This window comes from Aquarana catesbeiana, linkage group LG04, assembly GCF_042186555.1.
Source record: "Aquarana catesbeiana isolate 2022-GZ linkage group LG04, ASM4218655v1, whole genome shotgun sequence".
In the NCBI taxonomy this organism is placed as follows: domain Eukaryota; kingdom Metazoa; phylum Chordata; class Amphibia; order Anura; family Ranidae; genus Aquarana; species Aquarana catesbeiana.
In genome coordinates, this window is record NC_133327.1 from 439,599,811 (window position 1) to 439,624,473 (window position 24,663).

At 40.3% G+C, this 24,663-nt stretch overlaps 1 protein-coding gene across 1 annotated transcript in view; it reads left to right on the forward strand.

The window, feature by feature from the left end:
- Nucleotides 1-13,072, forward strand: part of UST (uronyl 2-sulfotransferase) — a 770,399-nt gene extending 757,327 nt beyond the window's left edge. Inside the window, exon 8 of the mRNA XM_073627439.1 lies at nucleotides 8,659-13,072. Coding sequence (XP_073483540.1) covers nucleotides 8,659-8,729 — 71 coding nt within the window. The 3' untranslated portion in view covers nucleotides 8,730-13,072. The remainder of the gene's footprint in view (nucleotides 1-8,658) is intronic.
- Nucleotides 13,073-24,663: the final 11,591 nt, after the last annotated feature.

The window sequence follows — 24,663 nt, forward strand, 5'->3', positions numbered from 1 at the left end:
AAATAACGGGGGCGGGGCCACCCGGTGACCCCGCCCCCTCTGACGCACGGGACATGACGGGACTTCCCTGTGGCATTCCCCGTAACGTCACAGGGAAGTCCCGTCAAGTCACCGTGCGTCAGAGGGGGGCGGGGTCACCGGGTGGCCCCACCCCCCGTTATTTAAGAACCGTCAGACGAGGAGACGCCGTCACACAGCGGGAGCCTCCCTCCATGCCAGCATGGGTGCGGAGCGGCCCGGAGAAGAAAAGAAGAGAAGAGCGGGAGCCTCCCCCCATGCCATGGGTGCGGAGCGGCCCGAGGAGAAGAAGATAGAAGATGCCGCGGAGGAGATGCTGGATGAGAACGCCGGAGGAAGAACCAGAAGAAGAAGATGAAGGAAGATAGAAGAAAGAAGAAGCATTTAAATAAAGGAATTGTCAAAAACTGTCTCTTGTCATTTTTAACATTTTTGACAGTTTTTTAGTGAAATGGTAACCCCTTACCATTTCACACAGGGGGGGGGCCGGGATCTGGGGTCCCCTTGTTAAAGGGGGCTTCCAGATTCCTATAACCCCCCCACCCGCAGACCCCCACAACCACCGGCCAGGGTTGTGGGGATGAGGCCCTTGTCCTCATCAACATGGGGACAAGGTGTTTTGGGGGGCAACCCTAAAGCACCCTCCCAATGTTGAGGGCATGTGGCCTGGTATGGTTCAGGAGGGGGGGTCTGCACTCTCGTCCCCCCTCTTTTCCTGTGGCCTGCCAGGTTGCGTGCTCGGATAAGGGTCTGGTATGGATTTTTGGGGGGACCCCACGCCTTTTTTTTTTTTTTTTTTTTTTGGCGCGGGGTTCCCCTTAAAATCCATACCAGACCTGAAGGGTCTAGTATGGAATTTAGGGGGAACCCCACGTCATTTTTTTTTTTTATTTTGGCCGGGGTTCCTCTTAATATCCATACCAGACCTGAAGGGCCTGGTATGGAATTTAGGGGGACTCCCACTTCACTTTTTTTTTAAATTTTGGTTCGGGTGCCCCTGTGGGGAATTCCCATGCCGTTTTTATCAATGAACTTCTATGTGTATTGTCGGCAATGCAATAGCCGCGAGTAGTTTTAAATGGGTTTTTTCCTTCGAAATGTCATTTTGCTGTCAGACTGTTCTAAACACGGGAAACATGCGCCCCTTTACAGGCATACTATAGACACCCCCCAGCTACGAAATTTAAAGGGATATTACACTTTTATTGTTTGACTTCAAGCATTATTAAAATCGCTGCTCCTGAAAAAACTGACGTTTTTAAAACTTTTTTTTGCATTGATCCATGTCCCCTGGGTCCGGACCCAGGTCCCCAAACACTTTTTATGACAATAACTTGCATATAAGCCTTTAAAATTAGCACTTTTGATTATTCATGTTCGTGTCCCATAGACTTTAACGGTGTTCGCACGAACTTTTTTCCCGTTCGCATGTTCTGGTGCGAACCGAACAAGGGGGTGTTCGGCTCATCCCTAATCAACACCATTTGTCTTGATGCAGGGATCTGTCGGGGTTTTTTTCGTTCAACCCTCTTGAGTGAAAAAACTGAACGTGTATAAACAGGTTAAAACTGAGGTGCACATGCACAAACACAAATGATAAAGAGAAACTATATTTAATGAGGGTTTTGTATTGTTCTTATTGTAACATTTATCTGAAAAACATTTACACCTAGTGCATAACACAATATAAACAATATAAACTGGTAGAACTACTGAGCAAAAAAACAGCACTATGGGATCGAGGATAGATGTTCTCTCTCTCTCTCTCTCTCTCTCTCTCTCTCTCTCTCTCTCTCTCTCTCTCAATACACAAGAAGTCTGAGTATTTCTAGGTAGGGGGAAATGAGGTTACACTGTTTTGAAGGCATTTTCTGCAGTGATGCAGGTTTGCTCTCTCTCTCACCTTATGGTGTTTTATTTACATATTTGTTCAGTTTAGGTTTGCTTTAAAAAAAAAAAAAAAATTCTCTCACATCAGCATGCACATGGAATTTGGGCCTGGCTGGTAATCTATATTTATCATTTTGGCACCTCTGCTGCTGGCCACCATTGTAGATAGCCATTATAATGTTGAATACCATGGATAAGGGCTTCTACAGACCAGCAATTGCTAATGATAATGTTTAGTGTCAGTATCAGTTGAAGTGTTATTTCTCCATAGATCATACCTTCATTCATCTTATGCACCCGGTTGTATTAGCTTTTCTCTTTAAACCTTTTATGTATTGAGCCATTGACCTCAATACAGTTTTTTGCAGTCAATATAGGGCCAAAGAGATGACTACTAAAATCATACATCTAAGCTAATCTACAAGTTCAGGTACATATATCAGGAAGAGCGATCGGTACAAGAAAAACGCACTAATATGAATAAAAGCATAAATATTATATTTACCCTGTTTTACACATATCTCCCTTGAAAATATATTGAGCCATTTCCCTTTTGGATTTTCATGCCTGTAACTACAGCACAGTACCTAGACCCTTGGAGTCTAGCAAAAAAAAAAAAAAAAAAATGTATGTGATGTTTAAGTATAAATCATAGGAGATATAGATGGATATGCAGGATGTATAGCTTGTCAGATAGGAGTATAGCTCCTCCAGTAATTAGCCAACGTGAAAATTTCAGGTTAAACTATGGTGAATGAACAAGGATGGATTCCATTGGCTCAGTCTGAAAATATATTACAGTAAGGGGCACTTGTAATGTGACTGTACCACTAATAATTCGATTTACCAGGTCAAGAGTCTTCTGCACAATTTAGGAATGCTGACTTATATGTAGTACAAGACACACTTCAATACACCATCAAATGTAACAAGAGTAAGGTTTTTGTGAGTAAAATGGAATCAAATTTTTACCTGATAAAATAAATAGTATTTATGTATCTCTGCTGCTTTAAAAAACTGAAGGGTAAGACTATTACCATTTTGCAATTTTGAACATAAATTCCCTTTTCCCAATAACATATTCTTGGCCCCTGGTTTTCTATGATTAGACTCATTTTGATTGAAACACATCAGGTGCGGTGTAATCTGTACACCTTTTGCTGAATAACCTCTCCTTTGTTTAGATTTATTGGAGTATGGCAATCTGTAAGTTGCAGCAAAAGCTCTCTTGCAGGAGAAGGAGCCGGTGGGGTTTTGTGAGTGGTGTCCCTGGTTTATAGGACACATGCAACCAAACACAGAAGGATACTGTGCCGCATTTTCATAAAATGTTTTCGCTCTAAGTGTTGCAAGATAGCTGTAACTTATCAAATGTCAAGACAAATTGCAAACCATAACTGTAGTATTTACCACCTCACTTTTCTAACCCTGACACTGTACAGAGCCTTTCCAATTCTAAAAAGTAGCACATCTATCTAACCATGTGTGCACATGTTGACAGAAAATAAACATACTGTAAGTACACTTTTGTTTATTCCCTTGCCATTGAGTGCAAGCACATATACAGCTTTACTGAAGTTGGCCTTCTTCCGTGGGGTTGCATATGTGCTTACTTTTGTTTGTGCTGGAAGTGCACTGCACTGCGTGCTTCATGATTGGGAGCTGGGAGGACTGCTGATAGCTGTGATAGGCTAATCACAGTGATTAGTAACTGTACAACCCACCCCTGTACTATTTGTGCCGGTTCACACTGCTGCGCTGCAAATTTGTTCCTGTTATTTTGACCTGTGTGAGGTGCGATTTTACCGCGAATTTACCGCGATCTTAACGCGATTTTACCACGAATTTCAGGAGTTGATCATAGCTGCGATTGATGTTCTAGCCAATGGAATCATAATGGAAAAAGAAAAAAGGTGTTAACTTCCTGTGTATTTCCTGTTTTTTGTGGAGAGTAGTGTGGTGGAATTTGCACATATCTGAACCATCAATGCGATTCCAGAACGATTTACATTGATGTCTATGGAGGCTAAATTAGCAACGCAACGCTGTAAACTCGCACAAGACCCTTTTTTTTATCGCATTCGTAGGGGAATTGCAACGCATGTATGTGAACGACGGTCATTGAAAACAATGACTTTATGGATGACATGCGAATTTAGAATGTTTTTGACGCATCACATTCGGAATGAACTCGCATCAGTGTGAACCGGCACTTAGTCCTCTTGAACTGAGAAAAAGATATACTGTATCACTTTCTCCTTGCTAGAGGATAAATATGTAAACAAAAAAGTCTACGTAAAAAAAAGATAGATAAAGATAAAATAGCTAGATCAGGGTGTGATTTAGGTCAGGGTCAGTGTGTTTTCAGTAGTATTAAAGAAAAATGCTTTTTTATTTGGTTTCAGTGTTAGTGTCTTTTAGGTAGGATAAAAAAAAGCAAAACGTGCTTACTACACATTTGGGTACAAACAAATAATATACACTAATGTGGAATTCCTGTGATCACCAAGAGTAGGATCATTTATTTGGGATTGTTCTTTGGAGGTGGGTTATGGTAATGCCAAGAAATATACAGTTACATTTCAAAAATATATTTTTTACTATTGTGGGGCAGTTATTTTAATAATAAAAAAAATCAGGAGATATCCATTGCTATTTACCACCAAATAAAGGCCCAATTTGTACTGGAAAAAGTCAAGATTTAATTCACTTGGATACACTAAGTTGAAAAGATATGTACAGTTTTACATGTCAAAGTTACAAAACTGGTTTCAGGTATTAAGATTTGTTTGGAACTTCGTTCTTAAGGGGTTGAATAATATGGTACTGTGTATTATTCTTGCAGGCCTTTGCCAAAATGCAAAACATATGGAACTTATGTTAGATATCTGTAAAGTTATCTTTTCTGCAAGAGCCAAAAGGAATTGACTGTGCTAATCAAACTCTATAGTAAGGTCTCTTGCACACTGCAACTTAAAAAAGCTCAGAATAGCTTTCTTTTTTTTTTCTTTTTTTTTTTACAGAGCTAAAATACAGCCTATTAATTATAATGTGTCTATGCACACATGCGCGTAAAAAATAAAATAGAAAAATCTGCTTTTTTGGTCAGTAATTTACTCCTCGTGCGTGTAAATACACGCGAATGCACACAAATACCCATTTACATATTGTGCAGAACGCAAGAATGAGTTTTTGCACATTCGTGTGAAAATGCACGAATGCATGTACATGAAAATGCGTGTAAATATGCGCAAATACATACAAAAAAAAAAAAACATTCGAAAAAGTAGATGCTCAAACAGGAGTATCATGTGCAAGAGGCCTAAGACTGCATAAAATCCATGAAGTTTGACCTTTGTATAAATGACCAGGCTTGTTTAATTTGCCACAGTTACAGGGAATCAAAATAAACAAGATGCGGGTATTAAACCAATTATAACTGCCACAGTTACTATATATTGCAAGCGGATTAAATCATTTGTTTGTTGTAAGAACATCAAAATTGTATTGGGGAGTGTGTGTTTAGCTCTAAAATGATTTTATTGCACTTACTGTAAAATTACATTTTAGCATTGCACAGATAATATTTTGCCATATTTGTTGTGTTCTCTTAAAATCTGCTCCACCTAAATTTCCCCAATTCACTCCTGCAGTCCTGGTCATTTTTTTTAACTATTAAAAGAGAAGTATTACCAAAGCTTGTTTGATCTTACTTCTCATGTGGATCACAGGAGCACAATTACTTGGGCACTCCTGTGACCCAAAATCAGTGGACAGCAGGCTAAAGTCTGCTGTTGGCTGACGTCACAGAGGCACTCCAGTCTCTGGATGCATCCCAACAATACTGCAGGGATCTACCCATATGCCTATCCAGCAGCTGGCTCAGCCTCTCAGCACGCCACTTTTTAAAAACTGACTCCACTAAGCAGGGAGAGCACAGCGTGGCAAGTTCTAGCTATGCTGGGAACTCGGCCTGCTGTTCTCCAGTGATCAGACTTGTCCTGACACCCCCCCCCCCCACAAAGCATTTCACTGGGAAGGTCAGTGTACTGCTGTTTCTCCTCCTCTAGGTCTTATGCAGCTGAGAACAGAGATTAGGTGATCACTTATTAAAAAGGGGAAAAAAAGGTATTTAATGTTATTTATAAGTATACATAAATATTTTGTCTTTCATTTCTATTTTAAACTGAATAGCTTGTTTTACAAGGTAAGGGTTTGCAATCACTTTAAGAGGGTAATGTTTTCTCAGGGCTCCAAAAATTTCTCAAGAAAAAAGGAGCAGGAGTATTTTATTGCCTACAGCTGGGCATGACTAAATCCATATGCCATACTATTGGTTTGGAATTCAGCAGCACAGGGTACCCATTATTGCCCAATTACATAACATGGCAAACTAATGTGGATAGGGTTATTGCACACAGCTCAGCTTCTTCTGCCAGGTTACTATGGAAGCAGTTTGTGTGGTGCTTTGGCATGGCATGGCAGAGGCCTTAGCAGGGATATGGAGTTTAGTCAGCCATAAGTCTATAATGATATGGCTGTGGACCTCTAGTATTGTTGGGTGTATGTAAATCTAAGCACTGCTTGAATTTATACAAACAAATATAATTTAATTAAAATAAGCACAGCTCATATGCTAGTAGGTAGATGTTCAAACAGCACATTGCATAAGTGAGGGACAATGTACATAGAGATGACAGTGGATAATATAATGAAAAAGAAAGTCTTTATTTTGAGAATATTTGTTTTAATGTAAATGATTGTGTAGATGTGCCCAAATACTGCTTATTGTGAATTATGAGGGGGACAAAGTGTTGATTTTCATGTTCCTACGTTTATAAACACTGTTACTGAAAGGTATGAAAATTAGGAATTTGTACAGAAATTCCATGGTTATCTATATATTAACAGGCTTTGTGACATCTTTATGGTACTTACTTTTACATGGCACATATGCATTATTTTTCATGTTTTCCCTCAGAGTTCTTTATATTGATAATGTATATTGTACATTCCCATATAATTTAAATATAAAAATAAATTTCAAACAATATTTGCTGTATTTATTGTCTATACAAATTATTGCAACCTGATGTCTAAATACCAATAGTGTTACAGTGATCTGAAATTGTCACACATGAATGTATTAAAAACATGTTCCAATACCTTTTTTCCCATCTTGTAATATGTATGTGTTGTTACAGAGTCTTCTGTTTAAAAAAAATTAGGTCATGCTTTTCCACACCATGCCTTAAATACATACTTTCAACAAGTTCACGTGTAACCTATGTGTAATACCCACCATGTTTTTTTTCAAATATGAATTTGCATAAAGGCTCAATTATATTATGATTTTTTTCATTTCTTGGGGTTTTCTTTATATAAAAATTCCAGTATGTATCCCCTGTAATGAGCTGGAACAGGTAAGTGCAGACCTAAAGAGACTGAACCTGTGTAAGCTCTTTGTCAGGTGGCGTCAAAGCTTTCTTTCTCCTCCTGAGGTGACTGTCTTTGGGTTTGGCAATTGGCCACTCCAGTTCCAACCAAGCACTGCATCCTGGGAGGAGGTCACATGCTCCTCAATATCTGGATGGACTGGATAATTTACTAAGGGCTCCAATGGAACAACAGGCAGCTGGCAAATGTGTCAGTGGATAGGTGTTTTTTCTTATGAGACAACTTGTCACTTTGTTCTGAATAAGGCAAAAAAGTGGAAAATTTACATAAGTAAACCTGAAAAGAATAAAAACAAAACATTATCGGTTGAATAAAAAGAGAAATAAAACCAGCAATCCTGACAAAGCAAAGCAACTATCATTACAACTCCTGCTGTTTGCTGACAGGAGTGATATGGATGTTAGAGATGGGAAGTTTTTCAGTCAATAGGATTTCTTATATGCTCAGTATAAACACATTCTATATGGAGTGATTTAAAAATAAAATATTTGTATCTATTTTTTTGGTATACATGAAAGTACCACATATTTGAGGCCTACCACAGTGACACCAAGAGACAAATATACCTCTTGCAATAGGAGAAAATACAACATATTTCTTCCTAACTTAGTAATCACTCTCAGTGGTTTATCTCCTATCCTAAATAGAGTCCAAGTGTTTCTTAGCCTCCTTATTCTTTTGTGCATCATCTACTCACTATACTTCTGATCACCAATCTATTCCCACTGAAGCACATACAGCCCCAATACATGCCCTAAGCTTACCTAGATCAATGAAGAGCCAGTACTTGAAAAATGTATTGCCCTTAAGGGTGCCCTAATCTGGAAAAGTTTAATGTCGAAGCGAGTGCCACAATTTCTTACAAAAGATTTTAGGTAGGAAGCCAGGTCAATGAAAAAAAAATAGATTGCTTCATACTTAGCTTTGACCCTCATAATAGTAAATGCTATGGTAGTACCTTTATCCCCTGTCCATCATCCCTAACTACTAGGCATGAGCAGGGTAATCAGTCCAGACATAAATTCAGACTGCTACTGCTGCGTTACAGTGATTTGCAGTTTGTGTGGCTAGGGAAAGTGGAGTGTCCGCCCGCCTGCATTGACAGGGTTTTCCTAACACCCAACAGTCTAATTTATGGCTACTTTACCTTTTTATGCTTTTCTGTTATTTGTTAGTTTTTTCAGCTCCCCCAAGCAATAAATAAAGGGTTTTCTTTGCTTGTATTTTTTTCAGGTGGGTGTTTGGGATTTTTTTTTTTCTTGTCTTAATTTTTTTTATTTATTTATTTTACAGGATCAGCAATAGAAATGAGAATCTGTTGGCTACACTACAACAGCAGCTTTTTGTTTGCAGAGGACCTTTGATCAGTGGGGTGCTGTTTGGTCCACCAAAGTACCACAGTTTACAGTGCACCCAAGCACCACTTTCACTCCATACAGCTCTCCCAATAGCTGCAAATAGAAGTAACGAATAAGCCTCACATTGTCCATTGTCTGGTGGGCTTACAGGGAGAGGAAGAAGTTCCTGTGCAACTATGAGGGGGCGAGCAGCCTCTGTGTCCACAGGCCAAAGTGATGCTTGTGGACATGGGGCATTACCTGCAGGCAGAGTTTGTTTCCCCTTTTTTCAGGCACTGGTTATACTATACAGCAAGAGCAAGCAGAGGATGTGGTAGAGTGGCTAATCCAAGACTACATCGTCATCCTCCTTTTTCACCCAGGTGCAGACTAGCCAAAAGTCCACCCCAAGGGACAATTCACAATATTCTGCCTCCTCATTCACAGCTACTTCTGCCATTGTCCTGCCCAAATGTCACAGAAAAGTTGACTGAATTTTTTTTTAACATAACATCAGCCACTTGCTGCAGGAGGATGCACAACAATTAATGGGCTTTGAGGCCAAGGAGGAAAGTAATAGGAGCCTAGAGGGAGGGGACACCAGGCAACGAGAACCAATTGGTAGCATTGTTCCCACAGTTGGCTCCAGCAGTTGGGGGTGCGGGTTGATGATGAAGTCTTCACCCACACTTGCGTGCCTAAACAAGCAGAGAAGCAAAGTGAAGAAGAGGCACAACCCCAGTAAGGCAGAATGTCAAGCAGGGACAGCTTGCAGAGGAGTGGAGGAGTAGTCGCTGTCCCTGAGCAGATACTACAACACAGGATACCAGCTGCACCTTTCGGTTATTGGAAGACAATCCACTGAGGACCAATACCCAGGAAATATATATATTTTTTTAAACAACAAAAAGGTTTTATTAATTTTTCCATAGCGCATACATGTTATAATATACTGTTCAGGGTACAAAACATGTCATGAAGATATATAAATAACAATTAAAAGCTTAATCTATAGTTATGTTTACATGTTCTGTTTGGGTACAGGATAAAGAATTGTTCCATAGTGCGACCATGCGTTTCGTTCATAGTTCCTCTAGGATTAGCAATCTATAACTTAATATCTATCTGTTGTGCGATGTTCAGGTTATGAGCAGGTATCCGATTCTTGTAACCATCTATCCCAGATTTTGTTGTATTTCGTGGGACACCCTCTATTAGTGTATATGAATTTTTTGTATGGTAAGGAATTATTTATTTCCGCCTTCCAGTCCGAAAGCCTTGGGGGTAAGGGTCTCATCCATTTTCTGGCTATCGTTTTCTGTGCTAGAAATAGCATCTCGTGCATAAACGTCTTAGTGTATTTGTCAGTAGAGTCAGATAGTATCCCGATAAGGCATGTTTTGGGGTCTAGTGTTGCTGGAGAGCCCTATTGTCATGTAGGAACGTTACCACTTGTGTCCATAGACCTTGTATTTTGGGGCACGACCACAGTAAGTGAATGAATGTGCATGTCTCTTTCCCGCACATCTGACACATAGTGGACTGGGAGCTCCTATATCTAGCCACTCTAAATGGGGTGAGGTATGCTTGATGGAGTATGTAGATTTGGGTCAATCTATCAGAGAGTTTGGGCGAAACCACCTTGCAAGATTCCATGGCCTCCTCCCATTCCTCGTCCTCTATAGATCCTATCACTCTTCCCCAGTGGGGCTTGAGTCCGTATGCCAGTTTAGTGGCCATTGGGGTAATAAGTATGTTGTAGAATGCCGATATTAGTTTTTGGGGGTCCATGTTTTTAACTATCGCCATGATAACATTTGGAGTGGGTTGGGGAGGGGATATTGGAAATTGCATTTGAACCGCATGTTTGACTTGTAAAAATCTGAACATCATGTAATTGGGGAGTGTGAATTCTTCTTTAAGCATATTAAAGGATTTGAGAGTTCCATTTGTGGTGAGTTGATGCAAGTAAAGGATGCCGCGAGTGGTCCAAAGGTCTACATCTGGCAGTTGCAATAGTTCGGACATGTTTTCATTGTGCCATAATGGGGTATAATCGTTATTTTGGGGAATCCCCAGTTTGGTAGATGCAAGATCCCATATTCTTCTATAATGATATAATAAAGTTTTTTTTATTGCTCCGTGGTTCTATACTGCCGGGATCTATCACTATTGCATAGATTGGGTCTCTGGTTCGTCTAGCCCACTTGGGACAAATAAGTTGAAGGAACCTGTCACTGTCTGTCTTGTCTACATGATAAAGTTGGGACAATTGGAACGCAATATAGTATAAGTTAAAATCTTGTAATGCGGTGCCGCCAAGATCAGTTGGGTTTTTAAGCGCCTGCCATGCCAGTTTATGTCTGTTAGACCCCCAGACAAAGGGTTTAAGGAGGGCCTCAATAGATTTGAAGTATTTCAGAGGTAAATATACAGGGGTGTGCCAAATTACATATAATATTTTAGGTAGGAGAATCATTTTGATTAGATTTATGCGGCCCCATACTCTTAGTGGCAAGCGAGCCCAAGTCCTAAGTTTGGATTTCACATGGGATATTAGAGGTTCTATATTTAAATGAATATAGTCTGCTGGCCTTTTGGATACACTTATCCCCAGGTATTTTATGGTGCTGACCCGTTGGAGCGGTAAATTGGCCTGTGACTTGGTCGGTGGAAAGCTGTCTATCGGCAATATCTGGGACTTTTCCCAGTTAATTTTCAGGCCGGAAAAGGTCCCAAATTGCTCAACTGTCTGTAATGCCGTTTGCAGGGAGGGGCCAGAATCCTCTAAATATAGCAGTGTATCGTCCGCGTACATACTATTTTTTTCCGTCAGGGTGCCCGATCCCAGACCCAGGAAATATTTATTAATAAAACAGGTAATGAAGTGGGCTCAGTGCTGTTACACTTCAGGAAGCTGGAAAAAAGCATGACTAAGGAGAGTCAAGTGTTTTGGGAGTATCTGCTTACTGATCGGATACCACAGGGATTGAGAGGGAAAAAGTTCCCTACATTTGAACTGTTTGATGAGTCTCTGAAAGTTCAATGGACTGACACTCTGTCCACTTGCTCAAAAGCTCTGATGGATATTATTCTTTTATAGAAAAAACAAGAGATTGATACTTTACAATAAGAATCTCAGAGCTTCAACTAGCCCTTAAACCGTTACAAGGTGCGAGTGAGTTTACATATCTTGATCAACGCCTTAATTAAAAATGTAATTGCTTGGAAAAATGATATAATTGCCAATAAAAATGAGAAAATGTTATGTGATAAGATTGACTATGACACTAACAATGTTTATATTTGGAAACAAAGGCGTCATTGAATCGGTGTACCTCAATCCACTAATGGAATCTGGAAACCTGTCCGTTTTTCAGACACTGAACCAGAGCACTGGAATGATACTTTGGCAGTTTCTGACTCAGACCTATCACCTGAACGCCCATCCACCAATGGTCAACAGGAGAGGTCTACCCTTTATCCCCACCCCAAAAAACAGGGGCTACATGCACAAGCAGCGCAAAAGGGGTTGGAACAAAAACACCGGAAGACATGCCAGGGGTGCAGAAGGAGAGGGTCCTGAGGAGCAGCAGAAGAGATACCTGTCCCGTCGTCGGGCACGCACGTTATGAAAGATTTTTCAAATGTTTTGAACCTGTCTGACAGAATACTTACTGATGGAGAAGTGTCCCTATTTTCCAAAGGACTTTTTGTTCTCAAAGACACTTTAGTCTGTTTGACACAATTGTAGATGTGAACAGATTTGTAAGGAGTTTAACTTTTAAAAAGCATTACCATTCAATTGATAATGTAGAAGCCTCTAAGTTATCTCTACCCACACCTGCTGTTTCTGTGTCTGATATAGAGGCTCTCTCTTTTAGGGAACACTGCTGTTAGGGACCTGGAGGAGTTGGCAGCAGAAAGTAATCCAATTAATGCATTGCATGTATGCGATAATACTGTCCGGTCAGTTCAAATTAAATCCAAAGCAGACTTTTACCCGCTTAATTCTCGAACTCCAGATATGGTTAAACTTCAAAGAGCTGTTGAACATGGTCTGACAGTTTTGGCGCAACAAGTGATGGGAGGTGAGACTATCTGGCATGATAATTTAACTCGCAGTGAAAGATCAGCTCTTTATGATTTACTGGATGATGATAACATTGTCATCCCTAATTCAGACAAGGGGGGCCTCTTTATAATTGTGAATGTAAACCAATATAGACAGGAGGCTGTTCAACAACTGTCCGTTCATTTGACCTACACTAAACTTGTTGAGATCCAACAAAAAGTATAGAGCGGTGATCACAGATTTGGCTCAGAGGGGGCTTAGAATAGGTGTATTTAGTGAAAAAGAGGCTAGGTTCCTGATACCTGACCATCCTGTCCTCCCCACTTTTTATCATTTACCTAAAACCCATAAGGGGTTGGATCCCCTGCAAGGCAGACCCATTATCTCCAGCATTAATTTTCTCAAAGAACGGTTGGGTCAGTGGCTGGACAGGCAGTTACAGCCCTTGGTTGAACAACTTCCTGGTTATCTCAAGGATACAAATCACCTCCTGAGTATCATGTAAGATTTTATATGGGAGGATGATTTTTCCTGGATAATCAATGATGTAACTAGTCTCTATTCTTCCATACCTCACCATCTTGCAGTGGCAGCTGTTTTGTTCTATCTGAAATATTTAACTAATTTATCTATGGAACACAATCTGTACATTGCGGATATACTTGATTACTTGATGTCACACAACTACTTCATATTTGATGGGGAGTTCTACCTCCAGAGGTGTGGGGCCACCATGGGAGCGAAATTTTTGTCCTTCCCTGGCAAACCTATACATGAATTGGTGGAAGCGGTCCCACATCTTTGGAGGGGAGAATCCCTTTAGGCCATCCATCAGGGTCAACTTAGGTTCATTGACAATCTACTGCTGGTGGTGCAAAATGGGACAGACTGTCTATTGCCACTCTTGGAACACTTAGATTGCAATGATAGAAATCTTACTTTTACTGGTTGTGTGGACAACAAATCATTGTGTTACTTGGATGTTCACCTGACTGGAGCCAATGGGTCAGTTTCTACAACTCTATATAGGAAGCCCTTATCAGGGAATTCTCTTTTACTTGCCCAGTCAGGCCATCCGAGACATACCACTAAAGGTATCCCCGTTGGTCAGTTTTTGCAGGTCAGGCGCATCTACAGTGATGACCAACATTTTGAACATGAAGTACAGTCCCTCTATGGGAGATTTTTACTTCGAGGATACCCTAGGAGGATGCCAGATAGGACTTAATTTATAGCCAGACATAAGCATAGAGATGATCTATTAAAGAAAAGAGGCTACCAGGCAAATAGATACAAACACACTGTGCAGCACTAATATGTATAAAAACCCATACTAATGTAAATATAAATCCTATAAACTATATATAGCAAAGATATCGAGAACATAACACCATAAGGAATATATAAACCAAAAGTGCTCGTGTGCCATATTGCATTCAGTCCTCAATGAGGTTAATATAAAACTAAACACCAATAGTCCATATAAAAAATAAAGTGCTTGTGCCCCGTGCATATCAATTAATCCTTGATGAAGTATTTAAACCAAACAGCAAAAGTCTCCATAGTAACATCAATCGTGATAATGGTGTCTTCATGCATGGTGCACACACAACCCCCACTGGGTGTTCCCTCACCTTAGGGGCTTAAATAGTAAGCCTATAATAGATAGCAGTAGCCTGCAGAGATCCTCCTTTGCTTCCTTTATCCTATGCAGGTTTGTGGAACACTAATATGGAACACAGGACACATACATCACATGCGGGAAATGACAGAGGCATGCAATAGCGTGATACCGTTAAAAAAATTGTTTAACTGCACATAAAACTCCACATATATACAACTCACATTTCAAATAAATAAAAATGCCTTTTAAAGTGCTATAGTGCTGAGGGGTGATAGAGTCACCTGTGGTCCAGCTCTGCAGCCCCGGTTTTCACGGTGTTCCCCCTGTCCTATGTCAGCTCTCCTGCACTTCCTGGTACCTCTCTCATCAGCCGATCAAGCTCCTCCTACCGGTTTTGTCACTCTCGTGACTTCCTCTGGGAATTTGAGAATTTAAAAGGATTAATTGATATTCACGGAGCACGGGCACTTTATTTTTTATATGGACTATTGTCGTTTAGTTTTATATTAACCTCATTGAGGACTGAGTGCAATATCATGGAGCACGAGCACTTTTGATTTATATATTCCTTTTAATGTATGGTGTTATGTTATAGATATCTTTGCTATATATAGTTTATTTGATTTATATTTACATTAGTATTGGTTTTTATACATATTAGTGCTGCACAGTGTGTTTATATATATATATATAGTGTGGGTAGCGCGGGCAGCTGATTATATTATTTTTTTGTGTTTATTCAGGATATTTAGTTTTAGTGTGTCAGCTCACAAAGTTTCAGCTATTGATTACCAGGAAAATAGGAAATGCAATCTTTTAACCTTGTCCACCCCATTCACCAATGAGTATAGTGAGATTAAGAAAATCTTTAATCAACATTTACCTATCCTATACTCTGATGAGGTATGTGCCAACATCCTACATGAAGGAGTCCCCGAGTTTCTTTTATAGAGAACCCCTTAAATCACTTACCTGAATACATTTTAAGGGGAACTTTAAATGTGGTGCAACAGAGTGTTCTTGCTGCCATCATCTTTATGGCAGCAGAACGTTCCGACAACGATTTACAACTCCAGCTACTGTGATTCTTTCAACTTTGCAGAGGCAGGCCCAGAGGTGGTTAACCCTCTGGCAACTTGGGCCAGGAATAATATGTGACAAGGACAACAACATGCTGACTGCCCTCTGGCAGGGAAAGTTAACACACGTGCCTTGACTGGTGAACATCCTCAATTTGGCACAGTGGTTCCTGCATAGGTACCCTGCTTTACAAACTCTTAAGACCGGCCAGAAGAGTTTGTGGCCAATGTTCAGTTCCTATTAATTTAAATGGGGTTTGAAATCTGAAATCAAACTTTAACCACTTGGCAACCCACCACAGTACATATACTGTGGCTGGGTGGCATGTGCAGGCATAATAGCGTACATATACATCATGTGCCTGCTCTAGGTTTAGGAGCATAGCTCATCACCCCCCCCCCCCCCCAACAGATATCAGATCCTGGGGCCCAGTGATCGCTATGTGATCACAATGTCAACAAAGCTGTTATAAATGAATTTATTCATAACGGCCGCATTTACTATGCTAGGATATGCACACAGCTATCACATGGTACCTGGGCCAATCACAGCACCCTGTACCATGTGATTAGCTGTAGCCAATCACAGATCACTAGTGATCACAGCTGTCTATTACCTTTTTAGGGATATTTCTCCTCACTTTTCATGTGTCACTCTTTGGCAGACACACAGGCAGCAATACAAGTTTTATTAATAGGGTGAGGAGGAGCTAAAACCTCTGCCAGGTCTTTATTGCTGTCCAAGCATAATGAAGAAATTTCTGCTCACTTCCTGTGTGTTCACAGTAACAGGAAGCAAAGAAACAACTTATTTATGGAGACCCAGCAATAAACACCTAACAAGTTGGCTGGAGTTTCACATTTACCTATAAATGAAGCATGATTCTAAGGTCAGATTAAATCAGCAAAAGAGACTAGACCAGATTTAACAAATAGGCACATATCACACTAGCAAAAACTCACTGGTGACAGAGTTATTAAAACTCCACATCTCCTGTGGTGTTCCCATGGCCCATGCTGCCCAAGTCCAGCAGAACTGCAAATTTTGTTGTTGGTAAAATTTCACCACAGCGTAAACTTTGTTTCGCACATTGCGCTGCTTAGACAAAATGTCAGGCAGTTTTTTGGCACAAGAACAAATTTAGGATTGTTGGAAGGAGCTTTTTCCTTCTTTCTCAGTTTCAAAAGTCTTGAATGCGCAATGTGCTCTCTTCATCCCATATCAATGGGGAAAGAGAAACCACATTGCAAATGTGCTGCTTTTGGAACAGGGAAATGCTCACAGGTGGGATGCTAGGGGTGAGTCCAGTGACTGTCCCAGAAACTATCCAGGATGGGAATGTAAACAAAGATGGGAGGATTTCAGCTAGGCTTCAGGGGCACAGCAAATGACAACTACATTAATCAATATTTTTAAAAGCTGATCAGTTTGTTACCAACTGGGACCCCTTGTTTGCATAGTCTCTATTTTGGAAAATGTGTGACAAAGGTGTCTTAATTCCTGTTTCCAATGTGATATTTCATTTTTTTACTTTTAATAAATTCACAGACATTTCTAAAATTCAGTTTTTTTTTTAATTATTTATTTTTTCATATATTCCACAATACAATTCATTACAATCTTACAATATCTTCACTAAAGCATCCTAAGTAGTTCTGTCCATCTAAGTATCCTGTAATACCTTTGATTTGCTCTTTAATTTCATGTGATTTCTCCTTTTCTACTTTTACACCTCTCCCTTATCTAAATTATCATCTACCCCCCCAACCCAAAAACTACAAAAAAAAAAAGGATAGGAACAAGGGAGGACAGGGATTAATAATCCCCCTCCCTACCTCCCCCCCCTTCTCCTCTCCACCAGATACCCTTTTTTCTTTTCCTTGTACATGTCATTCAGATCTCTCCCTATACACCAGATAAGGAGCCCATGTCCTCCTGTATCTCTCATCTTGATCTTTCATTGCCAAAGTAAGGTTTTCCATTTGTTGAATTTCTGCAATTCTAGCAAGCCATTGTGCTCTAGTTGGAGGACTGTCTATTTTCCACAGGACAGGAATGCACGCCCTAACTGCCGTTAGAAGATGTCTCAACAGAGAGTTTTTGAATTTTTCCACTGATATAGGAATATCCAGCGACAAAAAGGTTACCGGTCTGTCTCCGAGAGAGGTTCATGTTATTGTTTTGATGGTTTCAGCAACCATTTCCCAGAATTCTCTAATTTTTGGACATTCTCAAAAAAATATGTAATATTGTACCCTCTGCTTCGTGGCATCTCCAACAAACATCTGACATTTGGGGGTAGATTCGATGTAATACATTTGGTGTTTTATACCATCTAGTGAGAATTTTGTATCCCCCTTCCTGGTATCTACTTGCTACTGATGCCCTTTGATTAAATAGCAGAATCCTGCCCTTCTGTTTTCGGGAGAAAATGACAACTCTAGATCTCTCTCCCACACCTGTTGGAAAGTAAGTTCCTGAGATGTCTTTAATCCAGTTAATGTAATATAAAAATAAGACAAGTGTCTCATTGACTCTCCTTTTAAGCATGTCTCCTCGAACGCAGTCAATGCCCTCACTTCTGCATAAACATTTGAATTAGATCTAATAAAGGCTTCTAGTTGCATCATTCTGAAAAAAACTAATTCGGGTGTTATTTCTTTTTCAATCTCTTTTTTTGTCATTAGACGATTATCCACTGAAAAATGAAAGATCCTGCTGATGCCTCTACATCGTATTGCTCCAAACCTAGGGTCCGTCATTCCCAGCTGAAACGCCGGTGTACCCAGGATCAGAAGCAGAGGGCTAGGGTATCTCGAAATAGGCGTTTTTTTTTATATCTTTTTAGTCGTCCGCAAAGTAGCGCCTATTGTTGGATGTTTCCTTACTTCTGCTGACACCTCGGCTTCTGGTATCCATACTAGACCCTCCAATAGGATATCTGTCGCTGCTTGTTCTATCTGTATCCAGGGTTTCTTATTTTTAAGCCCACGCCACTCCACCACTCTGGCTAAGTGTGAGGCTTCCTGATATCTTATTGGGTCAGGAAACCCTATCCCACCTTTTCCTTTAGGAAGTGATAGTATAGTTCTGCGTACTCTTGCTGGCCTTCCAGCCCAGATAAACTTCAAAAATCTTGATCTGAGATCTCTTAAGAAACTTGAAGAAATCTTAATTGGCAGGGTCTGTATTAAATACAGAAGTCTAGGCATCACATTCATCTTAATAATATTTGTTCTCCCGAACCATGTAAGAATTTCCTTGTCCCATCTCTGGAGATCAAGTTTAATCTGTCTTGCCATTGGTATGTAATTAAGCTCAAAAAGCTCATTTAAATTCTTAGAAATTTTCGTCCCTAGGTAGTTTATGTAGGAATTAGTCCATCTAAAATCAAATTGTGTGGTTATCAGCTGTAAAAGGGGCGTGTTTATTTCTATCCCCATTGCTTCCGATTTCCCATAGTTTACTTTGAAATTAGATATTTCCCATATTCACGTAGCTCCATCAACAGGGATGGAAGGGATATAACTGGGGAGGTTACAGAAAAAAATTAAATCGTCGGCATAAGCCGCCAGTTTCTGTTCTTTTATTTTTATCCCCTTAAATTTGTATTTGCCCGTATTTTCCTCAAAAAGGGTAGTATTGTCAAAATGAAAATCAGGGGTGAAAGAAGGCACACCTGTCGCGTTCCATTTTGAATGGAAAAAGGCTCAGAGATTCGATCGTTTATCTTTACCCTGGCGCTTGGTTTTGAGTATAAATTGGAAATCCGTCTCAGCATCCCATCTTCTAGACCTATGTGTTGTAATGCTGCCTTTAAAAAGATCTACCCTATCAAAGGCTTTTTCTGCATCAGCGGAAACTACCACCAATGATCTCTTCTGCCTTTGTGTAAGGTAGATCGTGTTCACCACTCGCTGTGTATTTTCTCTTCCTTTTCTCCCAGGGGTGAATCCCACCTGGTCTGGATGTATTAAGCCCCAGATGTAATCTACCAATCTCATGGCTAAAATCTTTGTGAACACTTTAAGGTTCACATTCAGCAATGAGATAGGACGGTAACTAGGACATTGGGAGGGATCCTTCCCTTCTTTCGGAATAACTGTTATATGTGCCAGTAGTGTTTCTGTTGGAATTTGCTTCTCTTCACGTAATGAATTATAGGCTGCTATGAATCTCGGAGCCAGTTTCTCAGCAAATATTTTATAGTACGACAGGGTATACCCATCTGGGCCCGGTGCTTTGCCTATTTTCAGTAATTTTAATGCCCTCATAAATTCCTCTATTGTAATTGGCACGTAGAGTTCTCTGGCTATCTCCTCTGTCAATTTTGGCATTTATGTCTTTTTAATATAATCCCTAGCTGCCTCGCATTTCTTTTGGGCATTAATTGGAGTAGATTTCCTTTCTAACGGATATAAGCTCTCATAATATTCCTTAAACGCAGGCGCGATTTTCTGTAGGGTATTAACCGTTTCATCTCTCTGCATTTTAATTTGTGTAATGTGATTTCAATTAGTCGTTTCTCTAAGGGCATTTGACAATATTCTCCCTGGTTTATTCCCAAATTCGTAAAATGTCCGTCTCCCTCGAGTTAATTTGGCTTTTGCTCTTTCTATTAACTGGAGATTGAGCTTTTCACGTAAGCCCACTAGTTCTTGTTCTATTGCTTGTGCCTGAGATTTTTTATGCACTACTTCTAATTCCCCAATACATTTGAGCAGCCAGTTAATCTGTTCATTCAGTTTCTGTTTCCTATCTGCCCCCATGGAGATAAACATACCTCTTATGATGCATTTATGTGTCTCCCATATACAGAAAGGTGTTGTTTCCCCTGTTTCATTTATTGTAAAAAAAGAATCCAGTTCTTGGTTTAGTTTCCCCTCATACTCACCCTCTTTAAGGAGCATTTCATTGATCTTCCAATGCCACTCTCTAGATTCCGCCTCCCCCATTTCTAGCATACAGCTTGTTGGAGCACAGTCTGATAGGGTAAACAATCCAATTGCTGCTTCTATTAATTATGTTTTGAGAGACAAACATATAGTCAATTCTTGAATAAGTCTTATGCTTAGCCGAAAAAAATGTGTAATCTCTAGCCTGTGCATGGACCGTCCTCCAACTATCTATCAACTGCAGTTCCTGCATAATTTTATTCGCTTTCCTCAGTTTGACATATGAGAGATGAGATGATCCTTTTGATGAATCCCTCATCTGGTCTAGGGCCATGTTGAGGTCACCCCCCAACACCACAATTCCCTCTTTTGTGTTGTTGCACTGTCTGCAAGTAAAACTCTAAGGAGTTTACTTGATCTTTGTTTGGCAAGTATAAATTTACCAGCGTAACTTTTTGAAGACCCAGGGTTCCCTTCACTATAAGGAGACGTACCCCCTCATCAGTTATTACCCCTGATTCCTTCCATGGCATCTGTCTTGCTATTATAATAGACACCCCACAAGATTTAGAAGTCTACGATGTACTATTATACACAGTCGAGAAACAATGGTTTCTACGCCATGGGATTTTATACCTTTTAAAATGTGTCTCCTGTAAAAAGATGATTTGGGATTTAAGTCTTCCTAATTCTGCCAACAGTCGTATCTGTTTCTCTGGCATATTTAACCCCTTAACATTATACAATGTGAAAGTTATCCTAGTCATTTCTATAGTCAGCTAAATCTGAGAGAGAGAAGGGGGGGAGGGGAAAAAAAAAATTTCCAAAATATATTCCCCCTCCCTAAGAGCAAAAACTCTTCAGGTAGGTAGATGGCTGAGTACAAATCCGGACCAGTCCTCTACCAACAAAAAAACAAAAAAAAACCCCAACGCCTCTGACTTTTCCTCCACCCGGAGGAGAGGCGTTTAATATGGGGGATGCTGTCAAACCAGCAGGAGTTTGTGCATTGAGATCTTACACAGTGCCCTCCACATATATCATTTAATGACCTCTACCAAATCCACATTTTCTTCCTTATTCCCTATAACCTAGAGAATTATCATTTCTAATCAGCCCATTTTTACACCCTCATATCCCCAGCATTTGCAATTCAAAGTCCCCCCCCCCCTCCTAAATCCAGCTCTTCTATCATCCATATCCAAATCCTATATAACAAATAAAGAGAAAGGAACGAGGGGAACAAACATAACCATCTCGGCCTAATCCAGTTTGGCCCAGCACAGCCCCCCTTCCTTATCTGGCCTTTCCTCCCCTCTGCCTAACTGTTTCTCTTTTCCCCTTTTACCTCTCTTTTCTCCTCTATGAATGTTTTAAATATACAATATCCTCCACCTCTACTCACTTACTCTCTTTATACTCTCTGTTTTGCCTTGTATTTTACGGGGGTGTCTCTGTCTGTTTTCCCTCCCCCAGTTTTGCTATTTTATCCCTTTTCTATTATTAAGGCTCCCTTTTATTCCAAATACTCTAATTTATATTTAAAGAGATTATTTCTATTTTCCCTCCTCTTCTCTTTATCCTCTAACAAAAGATGCATTCTAATTTCCCCTCCCTTCCATTTTCTCCCCCCCCCCTTTCAACACCCCCCCCCCCCCCAAAAAAAGGATCTCTCCTTTCCCTTTGATCTGAGTTTTGTGTGTTTACACATATATATTACATATGTGTCTGTGTGTCTTACTGAATCAACCCCCCCCGAAAAAAATAAACAAGACATCAATAACATATTAACCCTCCCCTCCCATACCCCAGTGACTATCACATTTTACATTTTTCATTCCATTTAACAATTTTGTGCTATTAACCAGTGTTTATACCTTAAATTATAAATTGGTGTTATAGGTGAGTTAAAAAAATTAAATCGCGTGTGTTACATATATCCAAGAGGAGAGGAAAAAAAAAACAAGTCCCTACCTCTCTTCCTCCCCTTTACCTAAACCCCACACACACAAATCCAAAAAAAAAAAAAACACAAAAGAAAAAAAAAACTCCACCCCAAACAAATCACCTCCACAATTCCTAACACACAAAAAAAAAGAACCTATGTCCTAGAGGGATAAACCCCTCTCTGCTCTTATCTCTTGTATCTCGATTTTCCAAAATATCCCCAAAAAATAAAAAAAAACAAAAAAAGGAGAAAAATTCTCTCCATCTGCTGTGGGGGAATCAATCCATTTGTCTGTCAAGCCTTTTAGTTCAATGATTTACACCAGGGATATGCAATTAGTGGACCTCCAGCTGTTGCAAAACTACAAGTCCCATCATGCTCTGCCTCTGGGTGTCATGCTTGTGGCTGTCAGTCTTGCTATGCCTTATGGGACTTGTAGTTCTGCAACAGCTGGAGGTCCGCTAATTGCATATCCCTGAATTACACCGTCTGGGTTGGCCCCCACTTCTGCTGTTCCCTTTGCTGAGACGTTCCTATTTCCCCTACTGTTGGTAAGTCTATCCAATTAGGCACCTCAAAGGCTTCTGACCCCAGGAACTGAAACAGTTCAGGTAGTTTCTCTGGGTCATGTAAGTTAAACGTGCGTTCCTCCTTTTTAATTATCCGGAAAATTGGGTATCCCCATCTATATGTCGCCCCTTTAGACAGCAGGTGGACCAGTAATGGTCTCAGCAACCGTTGCCTATCCTTGGTCTGTCGGCATAGATCTAAGTAAACTTGTATTTCCTGCTTATTAAATTCCACTGGGTTCTTTCGCCATGCCGCTTTCATTATCTCTTCTTTTGTTTTATAAAAATGTACTCTGCAAAGGACATCTCTGGGAGTTTTCTGGCCACAGTTACGGAATGTAGGGATCCTATTCACTCGGTCTAACTCAATCTGAGTATCCGGGGGATTATCCAATAATTTATTAAAAATGCCCAGCACTGTTTCCCTTAACTCTGCAACAGCCACATTTTCTGAGATCCCTTTTATTCGTAAATTATTCCTTCTGCTCCTACTCTTCAAATTGTAATTGTAAAGTAACCATTCTCTGATATTGAATTTTAATTTTTTTCTCTAAGTCTTCTATCCATGCATCAGCCTTATCTTGTGACACCTCACAATTATGCAACTTGTGGTCTATCGCCTCCATTTTTAACCATACCTCCCCCACTTCTTCCCTTAGAGGTCCCAACAGGTTACCCATCAGCTCCTGTATGTCCTCTTTTGTGGGGAGGGCTTGGATCAGTTGTCTGAGACCCTGTTCTCCCCCTGTATCCCTTGCATCCGCACCTGCCAAAGTTGTACGCCATACCTGGGGATTCGCTGCAGACATCCTCTGGGGTAAGGTAGGCAATGTAGTTGGTAGTAAAGCCGACCTTCCACTCTGATCCATTCGACTTTCCCCTGTGCTCTCAGCCTCCCGTGTGGGTGTCTCCACTATGTGCCGTGTCTGTTCTGGCTGTTCCAGCCATGCGATATATGCTGATATGCTGTATGGGACCGTAGCAGTAGCGTTATCTATGCCGTCCGCCACTCTCATGGCTGTACTCCTTCCAGTGTCACTTCTCATGCGATATCGGGTTTTGTAAGAGTGAGTGGGAGTATACATCACTCCTGTGTTCTGCCTGCGTCTCGGCATGAGCCGTCTGCTTTTCCCGGTCTCTGCGCTGTGTGGAGAGCACTGTTCGATCCCAGACACCACTCACAGGTATCTCACTCCTCCATGCTTAGTCCGCAACCCCCGGAAGCGGAAGTCCCACGCTGTTTTGTCATTATTGCGTACTGAGTGTGGATTAATGAGAAAAAAAATGAATTTAAACAACTGTAGTATCATGCTGCAACATAACAAAATTGAAAAAAGTAAATGGGGTCTGAATACTTTATGACTGCACTTTGTAGGAACAGAAGAGGTACTAAACCACAATATACATTCCTCTGTTGAACAGAAACTGTATATAAACACTGAGATACACTTTATTCTACTCTAGGAACAAAGAGGCATAATTACCCTTAAGAAATGGATGTAATAACATTGCAGCACGATTAAAAAAGCAAATATCATCTATCTGTATTTAAATGTCATGTAAAAATATAACAATTAAAGTGGCTGTAAACCTCATTCATGAAATTTCAACTAAGCACATACACACACCGGCCACTATATTAGGTACACTTGTTTAATTGTAACACAAATTGCTAATCAGCCAATCACATGGCAGCAACTCAATGCATTTAGGCATCTAGGCATGGTGAAGACAACTTGCTCAAGTTCAAACCAAGCATCAGAATGGGGA